At 46.9% G+C, this 23228-nt stretch overlaps 1 protein-coding gene across 1 annotated transcript in view; it reads left to right on the forward strand.

The window, feature by feature from the left end:
- Positions 1-23228, forward strand: part of NMNAT2 (nicotinamide nucleotide adenylyltransferase 2) — a gene marked incomplete at both ends in the record, with an annotated part of 160033 nt that overhangs the window by 131089 nt on the left and 5716 nt on the right. The window contains 2 exons of the mRNA XM_079697339.1: positions 959-1003; positions 5120-5196. Of these exons, the coding sequence (XP_079553465.1) occupies positions 959-1003; positions 5120-5196 (122 nt within the window). The remainder of the gene's footprint in view (positions 1-958; positions 1004-5119; positions 5197-23228) is intronic.

Raw genomic sequence — 23228 nt, forward strand, 5'->3', positions numbered from 1 at the left:
CAGGGATCCTGGACACCTTCCCCACTCCTCTCCCCTCCTTGGGCTCTTCTGGTCTTTCTCTCTATAGAATGTGTCCACCCGCCTGAGAGTTCTCAGAGGCCCAGCGTCCTCCCTCAGGTCCTCCTAGCTCTGGCAGTGTCAGTACTCCTGCTGAGAGGCTAAGAACACACAAGCCCTTTCCTTAATTTTCTCCATTTTTTGGCTGCTCCCCTAAGGACTCAGCATAGATGAGAATAGCTGTCTCTGGGGCTCTTTCTCCTACAAACCCCAAATTCGGCTCTGCAGAAGCTGAAGCTCTAGCCCCCATTCCTTTGACGCTTTGGGGCTGACTGCTGCCGTTTCTCCCATTTCCAATTTCCAACCTTGAATAGGAACTAAGAGGGACGGTTGAGGAGGCAGGGGGCCAGGATGGCAGCTCCACGGTGTTCTGCACACCGTGTGCCCCATGTGGGCGCGCACACTCAGAGCACGTGGTAAAGCCTCCGTCTTTCACATCTTTCCCGGGCTCTCCATTCTGCCACGTGAAAAATCTCAGCGTACTCAGTTTTGCTTGTTCTTTGAACCAGAACGCTGAACGGGAGAGGGCCGCCTCCGTGTGACACTACAAGCTGTCACCCTGGGTTCAAGGAAGTTGCTCTTGTGGCCAGCCTCCCCCAAATACAGAAGGAAACAAAAGGTGCTCAGCATGAGCATGTGTGTGTCCGTCATTGGCAACCCAGCCAGGCTGTCCAATTCTGAAAGTCCCAGAACAGTGAATCCTGCCTCTGGAGCCTGAGGAGATGCTCCCTCTCCGTTTTAAGCTGGACGGTGCTCTCCATTTATGCTACTCAGATGTCCCTACTCCCACCCAATCACCCCATCCCGGGTTCTCCCTCTGCAGAGGCTCTCGTACAGAACGCGCATCAGGTATCCGGAAGTTGGTTCCCTGATGCTTCTGCATTTTCTCTTTCCTCCCTAGATGAGAATGCCAATCTGGGCACAGTGATGCGGTACGAGGAGATTGGTGAGTGGGGCTGGGCAAGTGGGAACATTTGGAGCCACCTGCCTCCACCACGGGCAAAGCGGGGGAGGGGAGAGCCTTGCAAACCCTGGGTGGTGTTTGCAGCAGGGTCTGCTCTTAGAGGGATAATTGATTGTTCCCAAGCTAAGATCATATGCTTAGTTATCTCTCCTTTAACCTCTCCATACTAGATTCAGGCAGCTTCCCTGGAGGTAGGATGGGATCAGTTGGCAATTTTCCCTTCAGAGCTTCTTCTCCCTCATTCAAAAGTCATGGAAGCTGAGTTCATTGCCAGCCAGAGAGACTCTTCTCTTGCCCACAGCACTGTGCCTGCGGCAGAAGAGCTCCCCTACCTTCCTCGGCACAGGATTCCGGCGTTTGGAGGATGAGGAGAGACGGGGCGGAAAGCCACACCTGTGACCTCCCCCGCAGCCTTGAGTAGAGACTAAGGCCCCGACTGTGTGTGAGGGCAGTGAAGGCCCCGGGCCAGAGCGGGTGGAGGGTGGTTACATGGAGCTCTCAGGATGGGAAGGAGCTAACCCCCCATAGAAGTGAGCTGAGTCCTGGGCAACCCTAGGAAACAAACCAGGAAACAGATCTTTCCAAGGTTCCAGAATAAGTTAGAGACACAAGTATCTGAAGCCGGGTAAAGGGCAGACAGCAAGAGTGGAGCTGGAGCTGATGCAGCTACCAGGTGACAAGGAGGGTCAGGGACAGTTGGAATGCTTGAAATTCTAGGATGAGGGGCAGCCTGGTGTCCAGCTGACATGCTTAATCTTCACCTCGAGCTACAGAGATGCTCCAGGCACCCCCTCCTAGAGGTGGAGGTTTGGGGCTGCACCTGGGCACTGGGTTCTCCCAGGAGGCCCAGCAGATGTGATGCCATTTCAAGGAACTTCTCTGGGGCCTGTCCCCTGATCCCAGGCAGTGGTGCACCTGAATTGGCTCATATTTATTCGCTAGAGCCATTTGTAAAATTTTCAGGGATCTTACCAACCAGTTGTTAAATGCAGTCTATGCTAAAAATTAAATTATATTAAGTAACAGTTAAATACATTGTATTCAAAAGTATTAAGTACTCAAAACTCCTCACTTCCCAATTCTTTTATCAAGTTTTAATAGGCTTTATTTACCATCACATGGCTGTGTGAGGACCACAGGAAAGGGTGCCTGCCTTTCTGGATGCTTCCCAAAGCCAGCAGGAAGAAGCATGCAACCCCAGGTTCCACAACCCCAAACACCCAAAAGCCCTGCACTCCCCCTTCCCTGCGGTTCCACACCTGGCCAGGAACTACCTTCCTGGGGAGGAAGTCTTCTCAACCAGACCAGCCGAGCTCAGAGCAGTCTTCAGACTTTCAGCTCTATTCCAACGTGTATTTTCCTCCGACACCTTGTTCCAGGAGGAATGCATTGTGGCCCAGCTTCAGCTGGGACCTCTTTACCTTCCCAGCACCCAGGGCCTGTGTATCAGGCTGTCCTGCCCTGGGGAGTTCCCCCTCCTACAGAGAGGCAATGCGATGGGTGTTTGTTTACACGGCCACGCTCCTAGCTCCTAGCACTCCACCTTTACCATCTCACTGCAGCCTTGTGAGGCGCAGGGCTAGTCTTAGCCCCATCTTACTCCTCTTTCAGAGAAAGGAAAGCTGAGTGGCCACAGCTGTCTGGATGGATTTGTGGCCTCGTGTGGTACAGGTGGCAGCTGCCTCAGTGTGCAGTGGGGAGTGGAAGGGGCTGCAGGGCCTGGGGCTTTGCATAACCCGGATTCCCGGGAGGAGAGTGTGGCAGGAGAGTGCTGATTCTGGCTCCCTGGATCCTGAACTGGGGAAGAAAGTTGGACCCAGAGGAGGTCCCAGGAAGGGAGCTTGCCTGGCCTCTAGACCACTGTGCTGTGAGGCCCTCTGGCTCACACGTCCCCTTTTTGAAATCCCCTTGCACGCTTCACGAGAAGGAAAAAGCCATTTCTCCTAGCTCAGTTAGCACCTATGGCTCCATTTCCACTTTCTTAACCAGCTGACTGCTTCCGGGGGCCTGCCCCAGACCCAAGGCTTATGGGCTGAAAACACGTACCTTAGTCTCAGATGATAAACCTGAGAAATCACTGCTGCCCTCCAGCGGCCACACGTGGGATCCCAAGCCCTGCCAGGGCCTCTGGCCTGTGACAAATCCATCTGTTCCAGCGCTGCAAGCAAAGGTGCAAACCCCGCGCTTTAACTTGATCTGCTTTGGCTTTAAAAATAATCCTACATTATTTTGAAGTGAGAAAGTGAGTCTCTGGCTTGGGAATAGAAAAGAGATTCATTTCCATGGCTGTAGAGCAGGGTTTCTCAACCATGGCACTGTTGACACTGGGGACCAGATAATCCTGTGTCATGGGGGCTGCTGTGTGCTGTGTAGACTGTTGAGTGGCATTCCTGCCCTCTAAGCACTAGGTGCCAGCGGCACACCCCTCTTTCCAGTCTTGACAACCAAAAAAGTCTCCAGACATTGCCAAATTCTGCAGACAAAATCGCCCCCAGTTGAGGATCACTGATGTAGAAGAAGCTGAGGACCAGCATGTCGTCTGGAGACCGCCAGCTAACTGAACTCTTAGGCCCACAGTTACAGAGCTTCAGCCTTTCAACAGAGAACTGACCTGGAATTCTGGGTGGCTCCAAGCTGGAGACAGGGAACAACAGGATCCCAGAACGAGCCCAGTCTGGCTCCTCTCAGCCATCCGAAGGCTGGTGGCCTAACACAGAGGGAGGCACCATTGACCAGGGCCTCCATGCTGCAAGAGACAAGGCCACAATCGCCATCCCGGACTGCCATCCCAGAGCGCCCAGAAGTCTCTTAGACAGCCTGCCCACATGGCCCCTGCGGTCAGCCTGTCTGTTGTTCACTCATTCAACACATCCTGAGCACCTACTGTGCACAGGTCTCTCTGCCAGGCCCTGGAGATATAAAGATCAATTAAGGTCCCTGGACATAAACAGACCATGAGACTACAGTGTGACGTGGAGGAGAGGGGAGGCTGCAGGAATATTTAAGGGTTAAGACCCCAGGGCTCCATGGGGCTCCCTGAGTATGAGCTGCACTGACCTGGGACCGTGAGATGCTCTCACTGTCTGTCGCCAGCCCAGCAGCCTTCCACTCAGCCTGCAGCCAGGGCGAGCTCACCACCTGAAAGTCCTCGTCAGGTCCCTGAGCTAGCTACAGGGTCTGAGGCGGGCAGAGCTGCCGCCCATCTCTCGGCCTCAGGGTCCAGGGTGGCAGCGTTCTCTGGAAGGCTCAGAGCGGGGCTGTCTCACTGTTTCAGGCAAGATACCCACAGCCACAGCCTCTTGATGGAAGGGCCTGGGATCCCGGGGAACCACATGCACCACCTGAATCCCAGCCCAGGTGGAAGTCTCTCCCCACGTGGTTCTGAGAATCCCAGGATTCTTTTTCCCCCTGTTGCTCAGTGTTCATGCCCCGGTCAGTTTGCTGCCTGTTTTAAATGACAGTGGCCTCGCTGGGGTAATTCAGAGTGAGCTTAATGAGGGAAGAAAAACAAGTGACAAGCAAGAAGTACACGTGGGAGTCAGGAAAGTGGGGGGCAGCCTCACTTCTCAAGCCCTTTGCTGAGGACACTGGCCATGTAAAGAGAGGACATCTGATGAGCTGAGCTAGCTGATGGATTGAGGGTGTACTCGGTGTCCCCTGCCCCCCATCCCATCGGGTGCTTGTGACGAGACAAACTCCAGATAATGCACAGCAGCGGAGGAACCAAACTCCACGGGCACTTCGGTGTGATACGGAGCAAAGGAGAGACCCTTAAACCTCACACTAGGCGTGTAGCTGGCTCAGTCTCTGTTTGAGTGACCAGCCATCCTGGCTTAGCATGGAAACCCATCCTGAAAACCCCTCAGTACCAGCAAACCAGGACAGTTAGTCTCCCTCTCTGCTGCATTCCTCCTGCAGGGAATGAGGGTGGTCTGTAAATGAGCCTGGGGGAGGGGTGAGCAGAGGTGCCTGGAAGAACTGGGCTCTGGAGCCCCAAGGATGGGACACTTCTGTGTTCAGCGGGGGAAGAAGGCTGAGACTTGAATGTTTCCCAGGCCTCCACTCACTCCCTTTTCAAACTTTGTTCCTCCTCCTCAGAGCTGCGGATCTTGCTGCTGTGTGGCAGTGACCTTCTGGAGTCCTTCTGCATCCCAGGGCTCTGGAATGAGGCAGATGTGAGTAGCAAGGTTATGGCCTGTGCACAGCTGGCGTGGGGATGGATGGGGAGGGGGCACTCGACTTTGACCTGTAGACTTCCCTCCTCACACAGGAGGGCAATGCGCAACCCATTCACATCATGATGGAAGAAAATTCTCAAAGCATCTCTACTCCAGTAAAAATTAGTTTAAAAAATTAAATTAGGGCTTCCCTGGTGGCGCAGTGGTTGAGAGTCCGCCTGCCGATGCAGGGGACGCGGGTTCGTGCCCCGGTCCGGGAAGATCCCACATGCCGCGGAGCAGCTGGGCCCGTGAGCCATGGCCGCTGAGCCTGCGCGTCCGGAGCCTGTGCTCCGCAACGGGGGAGGCCGCAACAGTGAGAGGCCCGTGTACCGCAAAAAAAAAAATAAAAATTAAATTAAATTAAATTTAAAAAAGAAAATTCTCACCTCCCCCCAGCTTTATCTCGTCCTGTATTTTTATACTCACTCCTCCTCAGGCTTGCTCCTGGAAAGCCCCTGGGAAAAAAAACAATCTGAGTCATAGAATACCTTCTCCACGTAGTGCTTGGAGGGTGTGTGCTGGTGGGGAAAGACGGGGGAGGGAGGAATTTTTTAAAAAGACTTTGCCCTTTTGAAATTATTGTGTGTTTTGTTTTCCTTTGATTCTTTTGAAGAGGTGGTAAATACCACCCTAGAATTCCCTTAACAAGAGAAAAGGGGTCAAGAGGGGAGAAGTTAATAGCAAAAGGTCAGTAGGATCCTTCTGGCAATTGACTTGGGATAGAGGGAACTAGGAAGTTAAACTTCTACCATTCAGAAGCTCATTGGACACCTTTTGTACCAGATCTGACAGAGATGGTGTTAAACTAGCTAATTCATGAGTTACTCACCCTTCAGACGTACATTCATTTTTGTTCTTTCATTAATTCATTCATCTGATAGCCAGAGCTAATGCTAGCTCCCAAACCCATATCCCTTTGAAAGTTGGATTCTCAGGGCAGATATTCTAGACCTAGTACTTTTTCATTATTTACTGTGTGACCCCATGCAAATCACTCAACTCCTTTGGGCCTTGGTTGTTTTTCAAAAATCTATAGAATGTTATCTATAGCATTCTGAGATTTTTAAAGAAATAACCAATACAGTCCCAGCCCCCAAGTATCAGGTACCACCTGGTACCAAGTATTACCACCTGGTAAGATGTCTGCATATGAAAATTTTTCATGTACATATATGTCTCTGAAGAGAGAGAGAAATAGAGAACCTTCAGGGTTAAACTCAAGATTCTAGTTCTGCTCCAACACAGCTCATGACAAAATATATTCTGAGCATCAGTTTTTCCCATCTCTAAAATGGGCATCATAATAGTACCCATCTCATAGGGTTTGGGGAGAATTAAGTGAGATTATCCATGTAAAGTGCCCAGCCTAGCGCCTGACACACAGTGACATACAACAACTATTAATAAGTGAATTTACCTAAATAGACACATAGATAAACACATAAATATTCAAGGTGAAGGGCATAGATGCTAACCTGCTGTGGGATAACCAAGAGGGGAGGCATAGTTTCAGGGAAGCAGATTATACTGTGTAGTCCTTTCCTCTCTACCCCTGCACAATTTCCTGCACGTGAAATTTGAAACCTCTTTTCGGTTCTGGATTAAGTGGCTTAATTAACTTTTACTTTCCTCTCTACTTCACAAGTTGCTTTGAAAGGAAAAAGTAATGCGGGAGAACTTCTGTACAAGATTTCAGCAAAGCTCTTTCAAGAATCCAGGCAAATCCGGGCAATTGCCTGAGGCCCCATCCCATGGGGAGGCCCTGGCAGCTGGGGAGCCATTTAGAGGGATGAAATTGACAGGGGCAGCAGCCTAAACGGCCGCTGCATGAACAGGACGTCTCTAGGGCCTGTTTGCTAAGTGTGACTCTCAAGGGCAGACCCGGCTTTCTGGAGCCTGAAAATGACTCAATTGAGGGCCCTTGAAGTACGGCCAGTCCCTCTGTGTTCCTCCCAGAGAGAAGGCTGACTGCAGGGCCTCTAATTTCTCTCCGACATGGCTGCTCCTGACGTTGTCAGATCCCACATTCAGAGAACCAGGAAAAAGAGCCCCAGGTCACTCCTCTTCCAGTTGGTTCCTGATGCTGAAATGACGTGTTGGTTACAAGAAAAGAATTGAAAAACCGATAGCTGTGGATTTACTGGGGCTGTGGTAGTGGAGATGGAGTGAGACCCTCATCTATTCAACCATGTTCCCACCTGACGGGTCATCCTGGAGATGGGAGCACCCAGCCTGGCTGCTCCCAGAGGCACAGCAATTCCGAACCAGCAAGGACCCCACATCTGTCCTGTTCAGGGTGCTGAGAATTTCAGTCCACAGCACAGGCAGAAGGGGGACTGGGTGAAGCAGACCCCCAGGGCTCACTCCAGATGGTTTTCTAGAGCCTAGAGCTCTACCTCCCCACCCCCGCCCAGCCAATTGCTCAGTTCCCTGATTCAACCGACAGTGAATCTGTGGGGTCCTTAGAATCATGACAGCCGAGGTAGAGGCAAAAAAAAAAACAACAAAAACAAAATCAAGGAGCTGATTCCTTATGTAACAAGTGTGAATTTCAGGCCACAACAGAAGTGTGCCAGAAATATCACAATTTATTTAAATCACATGAAAATTCAACCCCAAATCACCATCCTGTAGGGATGATGGAAAGTTAGTCTCATTCATTACTGACTAGCAGAACCTGAGAGGCTCTCGTGGGCTCTGAACGTGAACATCAGTTCATCAGGGTCGCCGCAGACATCTTCCCTATTGGGGCCTTCGCGGTCCAGTGAGGTGGATGGCAACCTGCTCCAGGCCCACCTGGGGCGTGGGACTCCTGGCTGAGTCTGGAAGGCCCCGTGCTGGGCCCAACCCACCTATGACCCTGGCCCTATTTTCTTCTGAGGCTTTGCCCTTAGGGTGCTGTCTGGGAGGGAGGAAGGGGTGGGCTTCACAGCTCTCTAGCTTCTTTCTAGTGTGGAAGGGGGGCAGCTGAACCTCTTCTTTCTATTCTGAAGCTATCTCCCCTATTTTCTCTCCCCTCCTCTGGACATCTAGGGAAATCTCTTCAGTGGTTTAAAGCCATTGACTTCAAAACGTACTATTTTCTGCCCTGAAAAGTCCTCTCATAAAGGGTCTGGTTCTCTGCTAGAAATAGGGTGGGGATTGGGCAAAGGCATATATAGGGAACATGAAACTAGTTAGTAAGAGTGAATTATCCCACTGTCCGTATTTGGGGAAAGTTGGAGCTCAGGGTCTAGAAAAGGAAGGTCTTTCTTTCAAGACTGGTACAGGGTGAGCCCTGCTTATTCTAATAGAAAGTTCTAGCCTCTGGAGTTTGCCTGGAAGCGGCCCGTTTCAGGGATCTCTGTTCCTAACCATGAGATGACTGAGATGACCAGGGGTCAAGTATGTGAGACCCACTTCTGTCCCAGGTTTCATTCATTTATTCAACCCTTTATCAGAACACATTTCTTTTTATCACCTGGTGTCCCAAGTGATACTTGCTGGCCACAGACCTGTGCTCAGTGACCATGAACCTGAAGCCTTGAATCTGCCAATGATGTGACAGGAGGGTGGGGAAGAGAACCAAGTTTCTTGGAAAAGTCCTAGACCCTTGCTCTGCATTCCAGTCTCTCCAGAATCCTCAGGAACAAACCAAGAGAGAAGCCACTAGTTCAGACAGGTCTGGGAGACATAGAAGCCCCACCATCCTTTTGTAAAGAAAGCTCAGTGGGGACCTTGGAGCAGCAATGCCCCGCCCAGGCTGGAAAGCAGCTGGGACAGTCTCTTCTACAGTAGGGCTGCCAAGCCCTCTTTCGGCACAATCAAAACTCTCCCGGTTGAGTCAGTCTTGCTCTTTCTTTTGCTTTGGATTCCTGAACCTATGCTCTCCATCCAGAAATCTAATTACACAACTAAAGGAACAACCCATCCCCACCCAAACACATCCCTTGGGCATTTCCCAACAGACACAAAAATCCGTCAGCCCATAGTGGATTCTGACCTTCTCTGACCAATGACACACCCCTTCCCCTTACATTCTGTGGGGAGAAAATTCCATACATTTTCATCATGTTTCTCTCTATGGAATACAAAAGAGTTGCTTGTGTGGCCTGGCAGTTGGCATTTTCATTCTTGATTCCAGAGAGAGAGCAAGATCCAGTTTCCTGGACCAGCCTTTGGAGTTTGGGACCCAGTCTCTCTATCCCATCCCATTCCCAGACTTTTTTTAGAACTAGTTTCCCCCAGGAGACCTGATGTTTGCTATGCCGCATCCTGACACCAGCACCAAAGCACATATCCAGGCATGGACTGGGGTCTGTGGGAAGTCAAGGCCAAAGCCTAAAGGGTCAGCCATGGATAGATTTGTGAAACAGGAAACTCTTATCCTCACTCCCCTCCCCCAGACAAAACCCATCGTCTAGGGATCTGATGCTGCCAGCTGCTTTGTCCATCATATTATAATGGAAGGCAGTCTGGCAATTAATTCTGATTCAAGCATTCTTTCGTTCAGTCAATCTTTCAGCTGATACTGAGTGCCCAGTATGAATATAAGCACACTGTTTGTCCTTGCAGCACTTGCAATCTAAAAATATCTTGCAGTTTTTATTCTATTAGTTCTTTATATTACATGAAATAAAACATATAAAAAGTTTAGAAGAGTTCTTGAACCTAGTAAGCAGTCAATAAATGTTGGCTGTTATTTATTCATTGGTTTAAAAATATTTATTGAGTACCTGCCATGGGCCAGACATTGTTCTAGGGCTGCAGGAATGGAGAAAACAGAATAGACAAAGTTCCCCACCATTGTGCACTGTGCTTTCTAATGGGGAGACACAATATACACTTTGCTTGTTTCTCATGGATTATCTCAGTTAACCACCGGAACACTCCTGAAAGTGGAATCTCGGTTCCCATTTATAGGTATGGAAACCAGGGCTCACGTGGATTGTGACTTGTCCAAGACCACTTAGCTATTAGCAGCAGAGCAGGACTTCGCATACATTCAGATCCCTAATCCAGATAAGACAGACAAGTGGGAAGAATGATGTGTAATTCATAGTAGGCCACAAGGAAGGGGTTAGCACTTGAGCTGGGCTTTGAATAATGGGCAGGATTGGGTTAAGTGCCTGCAAAAAGAAGGGCTTTTGAGGTTGAGAGAAGGCTGTAAAAGGTCCAGTGGTGGGCATAAGACCTGTTGGGGAGTTGGTTCTGGCTGGTTGAAATAGAAGGTTTATCTTGGTCCTTATCTGGGAGACTTTTGACTTTTCAGCAAGCAGGCAAAATCATTCAGTTTAATGATTAAATGTATTCCCCGCTTGAAAATGGTATTTGCATTTTAAATGAGCAAGGGTCAATATTTAACTCAAAGGAATGAAAACCCAAAGGTGGAACATTAAGCACCAGAGATGGGCCAATGAGGAAACTGTTTTTTCTTTTTTTCTTTTTCTTTCTTTTTGCACTTCTCAAAGCCCAACATTCCACAGGCTGGCTCTAATTGGCTGTGTTCTACGTTTTTCCAGCCAACCAGGCATGGGCTAACTGCTTCCTGCATCCACCAGCTATGGGAAAACAACCAAAGAAAATAAACAGAGGAAGAGCCTGGGGCACTAGCCACTCCAGAAGAAATCCCAGGGCTCCAGGATAAATGGAGCAAAGACAAACATTTGGTTTTTCAGGCTCAGATGGTTTTTATCAGACAGTCCAGCCCCAGCCAGGAAGCCCAATGGATACTTCCACCCTGGGGATTAGGTCTCCACACTGATAAGCCTGATGCCGTGTTTCCAGCTCTGGGGAAGGCGGCTTCGGCCCTACCATTCGAGATAGGGTTCTCGTGTGAAAGGCACTGTTGGTTTGGTTTTCACGCTTTTGACTTGAGTCTGGAATTCCTTGCCTTCCCACAGCCCCAGGCAGACTGGAAATGGGAGTGGGAATGATTTCCTCTGCGAAACCCCTCTAAAGGATCATTCATTGATTTGCACTAACAGAGCCATCCTGGAAATGCATTCCCACCCGGCCTTCCCTCCAGAGAGGAGCAGGGGCCAGAGGAAGGGTGGAGGATTCTTTCCCAAAATGGCTGGAGCATGTTTCAGAAGCTTCTCACCCACTGTTGTGTGGTTTCTGCTGGATGCTCTCTCCTTGGATCTTGTTTAACCTACTCAGAAGCACACAAAATTATATACTTTAGGGGGCGATGTAGAGTAATGAGCTGAAGACTTAGCTCGGGATAAGCCTGGAGAAAAAATAAGATAGACTATATTTTCAAACCAAGAAATTTCAAGTCACTAAAATGGGAGTCTTAAAAATGGATCTAGAAGAGGCATACTGTAGTGGAAAGGGCCTTTAAAGAGGACCAGAGTGGGTTCAAATTCACTCACTGGCTGTGCAGCTTGGACTAGTTACTACATCTCACTGAGTCTTGGTTTCCCCATCTATGAAATGAGAACTGAAGCACACATCTCAGAAGATGGTTGCTTCAAGGATTAAATGTATTAAGAAATAAAGCTGCTAGTACTGTGCCTGGTGCATAGCAGGTCCTCTAATAAATGGTGCTTCCGCTTCCTGCTGGTAGTCCCCTGTTCATCCCTGAATATCCTCATCTGGAGAAGAAGTACGAGTTGGCCTGAGTAACTCAGGTACTGTACCTTGAGAAGAGAGGACTGTTTGAGGGAGATGGTCAGGATCCTGAACCCTGATCTCAGAATGATTCCATGGAGGGTCTTACCAGTTAGACTTGCCTGGGTAAGTCAGTGTAAATTGGATTCTGTCACTAATGGAAGTCAAGCCCTCTGTTTAAAGCACTCTAATGGCTTCTCTTCACATTTGGAATGAAACCCCATCTTTATCGTGATCTGGTCCTTCTCTACTTCTCCCGCCTCTCTATGCCCCAGTTCCACCTAGTTTCTTTATTTGAACAGTTTTTCCCACCTCAGGGCCTTTGCACTAGCTGTGGCCTCACTGGGAATGCTCTTTTCCCAGGTATCCCTATGTCTGGCCGGTTCTTGTCATTTAGGTTTCGGCTTAAAAGTCATTTTGTTTTATATTCAATATTGTACTTAGCTCCACCTGACGTTTTCTTATTTATGTATTTACTTGTTTACGATCTCTCCCTAGTGGAGGTAAGCTCTGTGAGCACACTGCACTTGTCTGTCTCATTGGGCAACACCAGGACAGTGCCTGGTTCACCATATACACTCAATAAAAGTTTGTTGAATGAAAGAATGTAAGAGTACCTGGGAACAGCTTGGTTGGAGAAATTCAGCCTCCACCGTGAGACATGGCCCTAACTTTTGCCAGTTACCCAGAAGACATTAGCCACTACAAGAGATTAATAGTAACCTGCCCTTATCCTTCAGAGCAATACAGTTGAAATAATTCGTCATTTGTTTAATGTCTCCCACTAGATAGTGTTTGAGCCAAGAGATGAAGCCGTATCTGTCTTGCTCAGCCCTGGTGCCCAGGAAAGTGCCTGGCTAAGACCACAGGGCATCCTCCCACCCAAAGTATCCCTGAAACCCAGCAGGGCCGGTCTTGAAATTCCGCCTCCTGGAAGGATGATGATGATTCCACATTCCTTCCAAGAGATCTGCTGCCTGGCTGCCACGAGTGTTCTCACTCCCAAGGCCAAGTTGCTTCCTGCCTCGACATGTCTCATATCCTTTCCTCAGATTCCCCACGCTGGGGGGAGCAGAGTCTGCCCCCTCCTACTTCCTCTCCCCATCCCCACCCCTGCCGCCCGTGGGGAGCCTTTGACCAGAAGATGAAAAGATATGATCAAAGCTGTGCCTGTGAGCAGGAAGTTGAAGCAGGATGAATGTCACAGACCCCCACCTCTGAGACACGACACAGGCTAGAGCTAGTGAGAGGCCACTGTCTGCGGCCGGGGGACAAGACTGTACCCTGATCCTGCTCACTGCCGTGTGGCAGAATGAGGTCACATCAGTCACCATCGGGAGAGGGAACTGCCAAGCAGGACGGCTCTGCTGCTCTGACCACCCCTCACCCACCTTCCCACCCCCACGGCAAGACCTGCAGAGAACTCTTCATGAAGACACGGGAGGTGTTGGGCCCCTCGTGCTGGCACAGGAGCTCCATCCCAGGGGCCTGGGCACCTTCCTGTGGGCTCCGTGGGCAGGGAGAGCTTGAGAAACCCTCTGTTTCCTGGGGTCAGATGTCTGTCCTCATCTCCCCAGGGCCGGGGGTGGGGCGGCGGTGGGGCAGGAAATGTCCTCATTTTTGCTGGAATCCCCAGAGAGGTGCTCATCCCACAAGTATCTCATTTTGACTTCATCCCAAACCAAGCCAGAGTATTAGCAGCTTAGGCAACTGCCTCTATTATTAAAAGTGACAATTTTCCAAAGGTGGGTGCACATCAGGAGGATTAGGAAGCATTGTAAGAGGGAGGCTCCACCCCATTGTAGACATGTATCAAAATCCCTGGGGTGAGGTCTGGAGGGGCTGTTGCTGTTGTTATTGTTTTTAAAGCTCCGGGGTGATTCTGCTGACCAATCAGATGAAGTTTGGGAACTTACAGAAGTAAGATCACCCGTGCTTTTCATGGGGAACTGAAAGTCTGTCTCGAGTCACTTCCTTGGGTCTCCCAGAGTTTCCATTAGGTACATCGGGCTTCCTTCCATGTCCTGAGGTGAGAGAGTTTATCAGCTAACTCAAGGACAACTGCCAGAGAGGGGACTCTGCAGGAATCCACTTGCTCAACAGCATATATCGAGCACGGATGATGTGCCAGCTCCTTTTCACCCAGGAACATGGCAGTGAACGAAACACACAAAACTGCCTGCCCTCATGAAGGTTACCTTTATAGGGAAGAGAGAAGGAGAGCAAAAAAAGGTTAAATAAAGAAAATATACAAGGTGTTAGAGATAAATGCTATGGAGGAATATGAAGCACAGTAGGAAGTGGGGACTGTGAGGATGTGGGATGGGTGTGGGTCTACGTGCACAGGGACGCAGGTTGAAATAGCATGGCCAGAGAAGGTCTCACTGAGAAGGTGGTATTTTTGGGGGGGGGGGGTTCTATTGATACTTTTTCTTTTTTTAAATACATCTTTATTGGAGTGTAATTGCTTCAACATACGGTGTTAGTTTCTCTTACACAACAAAGCAAATCAGCCATATGCGTACACATGTCCCCATATCCCCTCCCTCTTGAGCCTCCCTCCCACCCTCCCTATCCCACCCCTCTAGGTCATCGCAAAGCACCGAGCTGATCTCCCTGTGCTATGCGGCTGCTTCCCACCAGCCAACTATTTTACATCCGGTAGTGTATATACGTCGATGCTACTCTCACTTCGCCCCAGCTTCGCCCTCCCACCCCATGTCATCAAGTCCATTCTCTATGTCTACCTCTTTATTCCTGCCCTACAAGTGGGTTCATCAGTACCATTTTTTTTTTTTTTTAGATTCCATATATATGCGTTAGCATACGGTATTTGTTTTTCTCTTTCTGACTTACTTCACTCTGTATGACAGACCCTAGGTCCATCCACCTCAGTACAAATGACTCAATTTCGTTTCTTTTTATGGCTGAGTAATATTCCATTGTACATATGTGACACATCTTCTTTATCCATTCATCTGTCGATGGACATTTAGGTTGGTTCCATGTCCTGGCTATTGTAAATAGTGCTGCAATGAACATTGTGGTGCATGTGTCTTTTTGAATTATGGTTTTCTCTAGGTATATGCCCAGTAGTGGGATTGCTGGGTCATATGGTAGTTCTATTTTTAGTTTTTTAAGGAACCTCCATACTGTTTTCCATAGTGGTTATATCAATTTACATTCCCACCAACAGTACACTGTTGGAGGGTTCCCTTTTCACTGCACCCTTTCCAGCATTTATTGTTTCTAGCTTTTTTGATAATGGCCGTTCTGACCGGCATGTGGTGATACCTCATTGCAGTTTTGATTTCCATCTCTAATAATTAGTGATGCTGAGCATCTTTTCATGTGCCTCTTGGCCATCTGTATGTCTTCCTTGGTGAAATGTCTATTTAGGTCTTCCACCCATTTTTAAACTACATTGTCTGTTTATTTGATATTGAGCTCCATGAGCTGTTTGTATATTTTGGAGATTAATCCTTTGTTGTTTCATTTGCAAATATTTTCTCCCATCCTGAGGGTTGTCTTTTGTCTTGTTTATGGTTTCCTTTGCTGTGCAAAAGCTTTTAAGTTTAATAAAGTCCCATATGTTTATTTTTGTTTTTATTTCTGTTACTCTAGGAGGTGGGTCAAAAATGATCTTGCTGTGGTTTATGTCAAAGAGTGTTTTTCCTATGTTTTCCTCTAAAAGTTTTATAGTGTCTGGTCTTACATTTAAGTCTTTAATCCATTTGGAGTTTATTTTTATGTATGCTGTTAGGGAGTGTTCTAATTTCATTCTTTTACATGTAGCTATCCAATTTCCCAGCACCACTTATTGAAGAGACTGTCTTTTCTCCACTGTAGCTTCTTGACTCCTTTGTCATAAATTAGGTGCTCATATGTGCGTGGGTTTATCTCTGGGCATTCTATCCTGTAGCATTGATCTATATTTCTGTTTTTGTGCCAGTACCATACTGTCTTGATTACTGTAGCTTTGTAGTATAGATTGAAGTCATGGAGCCTGATTCCTCCAGCTCCGTTTTTCTTTCTCAAGATTGCTTTGGCTATTCAGGGTCTTTTGTGTTTCTATATGAATTGTAAGATTTTTTTGTTCTAATTCTGTGAAGAATGCCATTGGTAGTTTGAGAGGGATTGCATTGAATCTGTAGATTGCTTTGGGTAGTATAGTCATTTTCACAATATTGATTCTTCCAATCCAAGAACATGGTATATTTCTCCATCTGTTTCTGTCATCTTTGATTTCTTCTGTCAGTGTTTTATAGTTTTCTGAGTACAAGTCTTTCACCTCCTTAGGCAGGTTTATTCTTAGGTATTTTATTCTTTTTGTTGCAGTGGTGAATCGGAGTGTTTCTTTAATTTCTCTTTCTGATTTTTCATTGTTGGTATACAGGAATGCCAGAGATTTCTGTGCATTAATTTTGTATCCTTCAACTTTACCAAATTCATTGATTAGTTCCAGTAGTTTTCTGGTGTCATCTTTAGGATTTTCTATGTATAGTATCACGTCATCTGCAAACAGTGACAGTTTGACTTCTTTTCCAATTTGTATTCCTTTTATTTCTTTTTCTTCTCTGATTGCCGTGGCTAGAACTTCCAAAACTATGTTGAATAAGAGTGGTGAGAGTGGACATCCTTGTCTTGTTCCTGATCCTAGTGGAAGTGCTTTCAGGTTTTCACCATTGAGTATGATGCTTGCTGTTGGTTTGTCATATATGGCCTTTATTATGTTGAGGTAGTTTCCCTCTATGCCCATTTTCTGGACAGTTTTTTATCATAAATGGGTGTTGAGTTTTGTCAAAAGCTTTTTCTGCGTCTATTGAGATGATCATATGGTTTTTATTCCTTAATTTGTTAATGTGGTGTATCACATTGATTGATTTGCGTATATTGAAGAACCCTTGCATCCCCGGGATAAATCCCGCTTGATCATGGTGTATGATCCTTTTAATGTACTGTTGGAATCTGTTTGCTAGTATTTTGTTCAGGAATTTTGCATCTGTGTTCATCAGTGATATTGGTCTATAATTTTCTTTTTTTGTGATAGCTTTTTCTGGTTTTGGTATCAGGGTGATGGTGGCTTTGTAGAATGAATTTGGGAGTGTTTCTCCCTCTGCAATTTTTTGGAACAGTTTGAGAAGGATTGGTGTTAGCTCTTCTCTAAATGTTTGATAGAATTCACCTGTGAAGCCATCTGGTCCTGGACGTTTGTTTGTTGGAAGATTTTTAATTGCGGTTTCAATTTCATTACTTGTGATAGGTCTGTTTATATTTTCTAATTCTTCCTGGTTCAGTCTCGGAAAATTGTACCTTTCCAAGAATTTGTCCATTTCTTCATGGTTGTCCATTTTATTGGCATATAGTTGATGTAGTAGTCTCTTATAATCCTTTGTATTTCTGCAGTGTCAGTTGTGATTTATCCTTTTTCATTTCTAATGTTATTGATTTGTGTCCTCTCCCTTTTTTTCTTGATGAGTCTAAGGGTTTATCAGTTTTGTTTATCTTCTCAAAGAACCAGCTTTTAGTTTTATTGATCTTTGCTATTGTTTTCTTCATTTCTATTTCATTTATTTCTGCTCTGATCTTTATGGTTTCTTTCCTTCTACTGACTTTGGGTTTTCTTTGTTCTTCTTTCCCTAGTTGTTTTAAGTGTAGGGTTAGATTGTTTACTTGAGATTTTTTCTTGTTTCTTGAGGTGAGATCTGTTTATTTCTTCTTTGATTTCTTCAGTGATCTCTTGGTTATTTAGTAGTGCACTGTTTAGCCTCCATGTATTTGTGTTTTTTACAGTTTTTTTCCTGTAATTGATTTCCAATCTCATAGCATTGTGGTCAGAAAAGATACTTGATATAATTTCAATTTTCTTAAATTTTCCGAGGCTTGATTTGTGACCCAAGATGTGATCTATCCTGGAGAATGTTGCATGTGCACTTGAGAAGAAAGTGTATTCTGCCACTTTTGGGTGGAATGTTCTGTGAATATCAATTAGATCTATCTGGTCTCTTGTGTCATTTAAAGCTTGTGTTTCCTTATTTATTTTCCGTCTGGATGTGAGTGGGGTGTTAAAGTCTCCCACTATTATTGTATTACTGTCGATTTCCCCTTTCATGGTTGTTAGCCTTTGCCTTATGTATTGAGGTGCTCCTATGTTGGGTGCATAAACATTTATAATTGTTATATCTTCTTGGATTGATCCCTTGATCATTATGTAGTGTCCTTCCTTATCTCTTGTAAAAATCTTTATTTTAAAGTCTATTTTATCTGATATGAGTATTGCTACTCCAGCTTTCTTTTGATTTCCATTTGCATGGAATACCTTTTTCCATCCCTTCATTTCAGTCTGTATGTGTCCCTAGGTCTGAAGTGAGTCTCTCGTAGACAGCATATATATGGGTCTTGTTTTTGTATCCATTCAGCCAGTCTGTGTCTTTGGGTTGGGGCATTTAATCCATTTACGTTCAAGGTTATTATCGATATGTATGTTCCTATTACCATTTTCTTAATTGTTTTGGGTTTGTTTTTGTGAGTCTTTTTCTTCTCTTGTGTTTCCCGCCTAGAGAAGTTTCTTTAGCTTTTGTTGTGAAGCTGGTTTGGTGGTGCTGAATTCTCTTAGCTTTTGTTTGTCTGAAAAGCTTTTGACTTCTCTGTTGAATCTGAATGAGATCCTTGCTGGGTAATCTTGGTTGTAGGTTTTTCTCTTTCATCACTTTAAGTATATCCTAACACTCCCTTCTGGCCTGCAGAGGTTTTGCTGAAAAATCAGCTTATAAACTTATGAGGATTCCTTTGTATGTTATTTTTTGTTTTTTCCCTTGCTGCTTTTTTTTTTTTTTTTTTTCTTTTTGCGGTACATGTGCCTCTCACTGTTGTGGCCTCTCCCGTTGTGGAGCATAGGCTCTGGACGTGCAGGCTCAGCGGCCATGGCTCACGGGCCCAGCCGTTCCGCAGTATGTGGGATTCTTCCTGGACCAGGACACGAACCCATGTCCCCCTGGAAGGCGGACTCTCAACCACTGCACCACCAGGGAAGCCCTCCCTTGCTGCTTTTAATATTTTTTCTTGCATTTAATTTTTGTTAGCTTGATTAATATGTGTCTTGGTGTGGTTTTCCTAGGGTTTATCCTCTGTGGGACTCTCTATGCTTCCTGGACTTGGGTGACTATTTCCTTTCCCATGTTAGGGAAGTTTTCCACTATAACCTCTTCAAATATTTTCTCAGACCCTTTCTTTTTCTCTTCTTCTTCTGGGACCCCTATAATTGGAATGCTGGTGCATTTAGTGTTGTCCCAGAGGTCTCTGAGATTGTCTTCAGTTCTTTTCATTCTCTTTTCTTTATTCTGCTCCTTGGCAGTTATTTCCACCATTTTGTCTTCCAGCTCACTTATTCATTCTTCTGCCTCCATTATTGTTATTGATTCCTTCTAGTGTATTTTTCATTGCAGTTATTGTGTTGTTTATCTCTGTTTGTTTGTTCTTTAGTTCTTCTAGATCTTTGTTAAACATTTTTTGTATTCTCTCAATCCGTGCTTCCATTCTATTTCCAAGATTCTGCATCTTCTTTATTCTCATTACTCTGAATTCTTTTTCAGGTAGATTGCTTATTTCCTCTTCATTTATTTGGTCTTGTAGGTGTTTACCTTGCTCCTTCGTCTGTGACATATTTTTTTGCCATCTCTTTTTTTTTTTATGAGTGGGATTGTGTTCCTCTTTTACTGGTTGTTTGACCTGAGGTTTCCAACACTGGAGTTTGTAGGCTGTTGGGTATAGCTGGGTCTTGGTGCTGAGATGAAGACCTCCAGGAGACCTCACTCTGATGAATATTCCCTGGGGTCTGAGGTTCTCTGTTAGTCCAATGGTATGGACTCAGAGCTCCCACTGCAGGAGCTCCCATCTGACCGTGGGCTTGCAAGTCAAGATCCCGCAAGCCACACGGGCAGCCAAAAAAGAAAAGGTGGGGTGGGGGTGGGGAAGGCCTTGGCTGTGGAGGGCAGGGCCTAATCAAGGGCGACGTTTGGGTGGTGGGTGGCACCAATGCTCAGGACCCACAGGGCTGGAAAAGTTCCTGGGGCCTATGGGGGGTGGGGCTTAGGCTCAAGGAACAGAAGGGGCCCAGGCGTGCCCCCCACCCCTGGTCTCAGAAGACAGGGGACCTCACCTGGGAGCCCAGCAGGCTTCCTGGGCTCGAGTGGGCAGGGCAAACGCCCTCCTCTCTTCTCCTGCTCCTCTGGCCTGGGGTCTGGGAGGGCTCCTCCCACCTGCCTCTCCTGATCTCCTGGGCCTCCCTCCTGTGACCCCAGGACCAATGCAGTTGGAGGGGGAAGGGGGGTCCTTGGAGGGCAGGGGACCAGCCTGGGAGCTCAGCTGGCTCCCCATGCCCAAGTGGGCGGGACAGTCGCCCTCCGCTTCTCTCCCACTCCTCCCCAAGGGCCCCTCCCACCTTCCTCTCCTGATCCCCCTGGCCTCCCTCCTATGCCCCCAAGGACCCATGCAGCCTGGAGGGGCCTTGGAGGTTGGGGGATCAGCCTGGGAGCTCAGCATGCTCCCCGTGCCTGAGTGGGGAGGGCAGTCACCCTTCGCTCTTCTCCTGCTCTTCCTGGAGAGTCCCTCCCACCTGTCTCTCCTGATATCCCTGGCCTCAGGGGCACAGATCTTGTCTGGCCTCCACTTCTCCTCCCCCTCGGTCCCCCTACATCCTACTGGTTCACTCTGGGGTTCCTCCCATCTTCTTGGGGGTCAGAGTTCCCCACCAGCAGCCAGCAGGCACCCTAGTTGTCGGGAGACCTAACTCTGTGTCTTCCCACACTGCCATCTTGACTCCTTCCCACACCGCCATCTTGGTATTTAAGTGAAGGGTTTCGAGCCAAGGAGCAGCATAATTTGGTATATTCACGTTATCAGTCTGGATGTTGGAAATAGACTGAAAAAGGCAAGAGAAAAACAAACCGGAGCAAGCCAAGTGAGAGCTGATGGAGATGAATTAGTTTTCATTATTTTTAATTTAAAAAATTCTTTTTTATTAATTTTTATTGGAGTATAGTTGCTTTACAGTGTCGTGTTAGTTTCTGCTGCACAGCAAAGTAAATCAGCTAAATGTATGCATATATCCCCTCTTTTTTGGATTTCCTTCCCACTTAGGTCACCACAGAGAATTGAGTAGAGGTCCTTATGCTATACAGTAGGTTCTCATTAGTTATCTATTTTATACATAGTATCAATAGTGTATATATGTCAATTCCAATCTCCCAATTCATCCCACACACCTCCCCCCATTTCTCCTTTGTATCCATACATTTGTTCTCTATGTCTGTGTCTCTATTTCTCCTTTGCAAATAAGATCATATATTAATTAGTTTTCTGTTGCTGCAAGCTTGGTGGCTTAAAACTACACACATTTTTTCTCTTTCACTTTTGGAAGCCAGAAGTGTGAAATAGGTTTCACTGGGCCAATACTAAGTTGTAGTCAGAGCCGTAGTCCTTCCAGAGGCTCTTGGGGAGAATCTGTTTCCTCACCTTTTCCAGCTTCTAGAGCTGCATTTGTTGCATGCCTTGGTCCCTTCTTCCATTTTCAAGGCCAACAGTGTAGCATCTTCTCTGCTCCATCTTCACATCATCTTCTCTCTCCTGTGTTAAATCTCCCTCTGCCTTCCTCTTTAAGGACACTTGTTATTACATTAGGACCCACCTAGGTCATCCAGAATAATCTCAAGATTCTTACTTTAATCACATCTGCAAAGTCTCTTTTGCCACATAAATAACATTCACAGGTTCCAGGGATTAGGACCTCGGTGTTTTGGGGGCCCATTATTTAACCTACCAGAGGAGGCTTGGACCAGGGTAGAAATGATGGAAATGGTGAGAAATGAGCAGATTCTGGGATTTGTTTTGAAGACCAAACCAATTGGGTTGCTTTATAGATTGAATGTGGGATGTGAGAGAAAGAGAGGAATCAAGGAAAGCACCAAGGCTTTGGCCTGAGCAGTTGTAGGAAGAGAGTTTCCATTTACTAAAATGAGAAAGACTACAGGAAAAGCATCTTGGTGCCTGTAGGATGATGGTGGAGGGGACTGACTGACTGATTGATTGATGTCAGAGAGTTCAGGGGCTCATGGACATATTATTTAGGTTTGAGATGCCTCATCCAAGTGGGCATGTTGAAGAGACTGCTGGATGTATGAGTCTGAAGTTCAGGAGAGAAGTCTACGCTGGAGATATAAATTTGGGAGCCTTCCATGTGTCTTTAAAGCTTTGAAATTGAATGAAATCATTAAAGATGCAAGTGTAGATAGAAAAGAAAAGAGCTCCAAGGACTGAGCCTGGGGGACTCCAGTCATTCGAGATCAGGGAGATGAGAAGGAACAGCACAGGGAGACCACAAAAGAGCAGCCAGCGAGGTAGAAGGACGACCAGGAGAGGGTGGATCTTGGAGGCCACGTGAAGACAGGAGACAAGGATAGGCGTGGGGGTGGGCAGGGCAGCTAAGCTCCTGGAGGGAGATCGGTACCTGTGGGATGAGGGCACACCTCACCAACTCTAGCACCCGGCACCTCCTAGCACCCCAAAACACACTCACACAAACACCTTCTGGCATGAAAATCAAGCCCATGTCCTCAGATCTGGCCAAAAGAGCAGGAAAGGTCTGCATTCTCTGGTCCAAACCCCTGCAGAGATGCCACTTGGATGCGGTAAAGCTGTGTGTCTTGTCTGGTAGACCCATCTCCTTCACCCCATCTGTGATTCCCAGAGGGCAAATCTGTCACCTGTTTCTGGAAGAGGAATTCCATCTCAAGCATCAAGGTCTCCATCTGCTTGCCACTCATTGAGCAGCCTGCATTGTTATTGATTAGGTGCTCAGATCATTAGTTCCTGAGTAGAAAGCAGCAGCTGCACTAATGTCACGGGTAGGGCCATTCCCTGTGAGGCCTGATTGCCATTCTGAACCGTTGTTTTAATGCTTTAAACTAGAATGCTCTCTAGTTTATGCTCTCTAGAGAGAGCATTCTAGTTTAAAGCATTAAAACAACGGTTCAGAATGACAATATATACGCTTTATTTATTTATTTTTATTTTTAATTTATTTTTGGCTGCATTGGGTCTTCGTTGCTGCGTGCGGGCTTTCTCTAGTTGCGGTGAGCGGGGGCTACTCTTCGTGGTGGTGTGTGGGCTTCTAATTGCAGCAGCTTCTCTTGTTGCGGAGCATGGGCTCTAGGTGCATGGGCTTCAGTAGTTGTGGCTCATGGGCTCAGTAGTTGTGACTCACGGGCTGTAGAGTTCAGGCTCAGTAGTTGTGGCACACGGGCTCAGTTGCTCCATGGCATGTGGGATGTTCCTGAACCAGGGCTCGAACCCATGTCGCCTGCATTAGCAGGCAGATTCTTAACCTCTGCGCCACC

The sequence above is a fragment of the Hyperoodon ampullatus genome (assembly GCF_949752795.1).
Source record: "Hyperoodon ampullatus genome assembly, chromosome: 2".
In the NCBI taxonomy this organism is placed as follows: Eukaryota; Metazoa; Chordata; class Mammalia; order Artiodactyla; family Ziphiidae; genus Hyperoodon; species Hyperoodon ampullatus.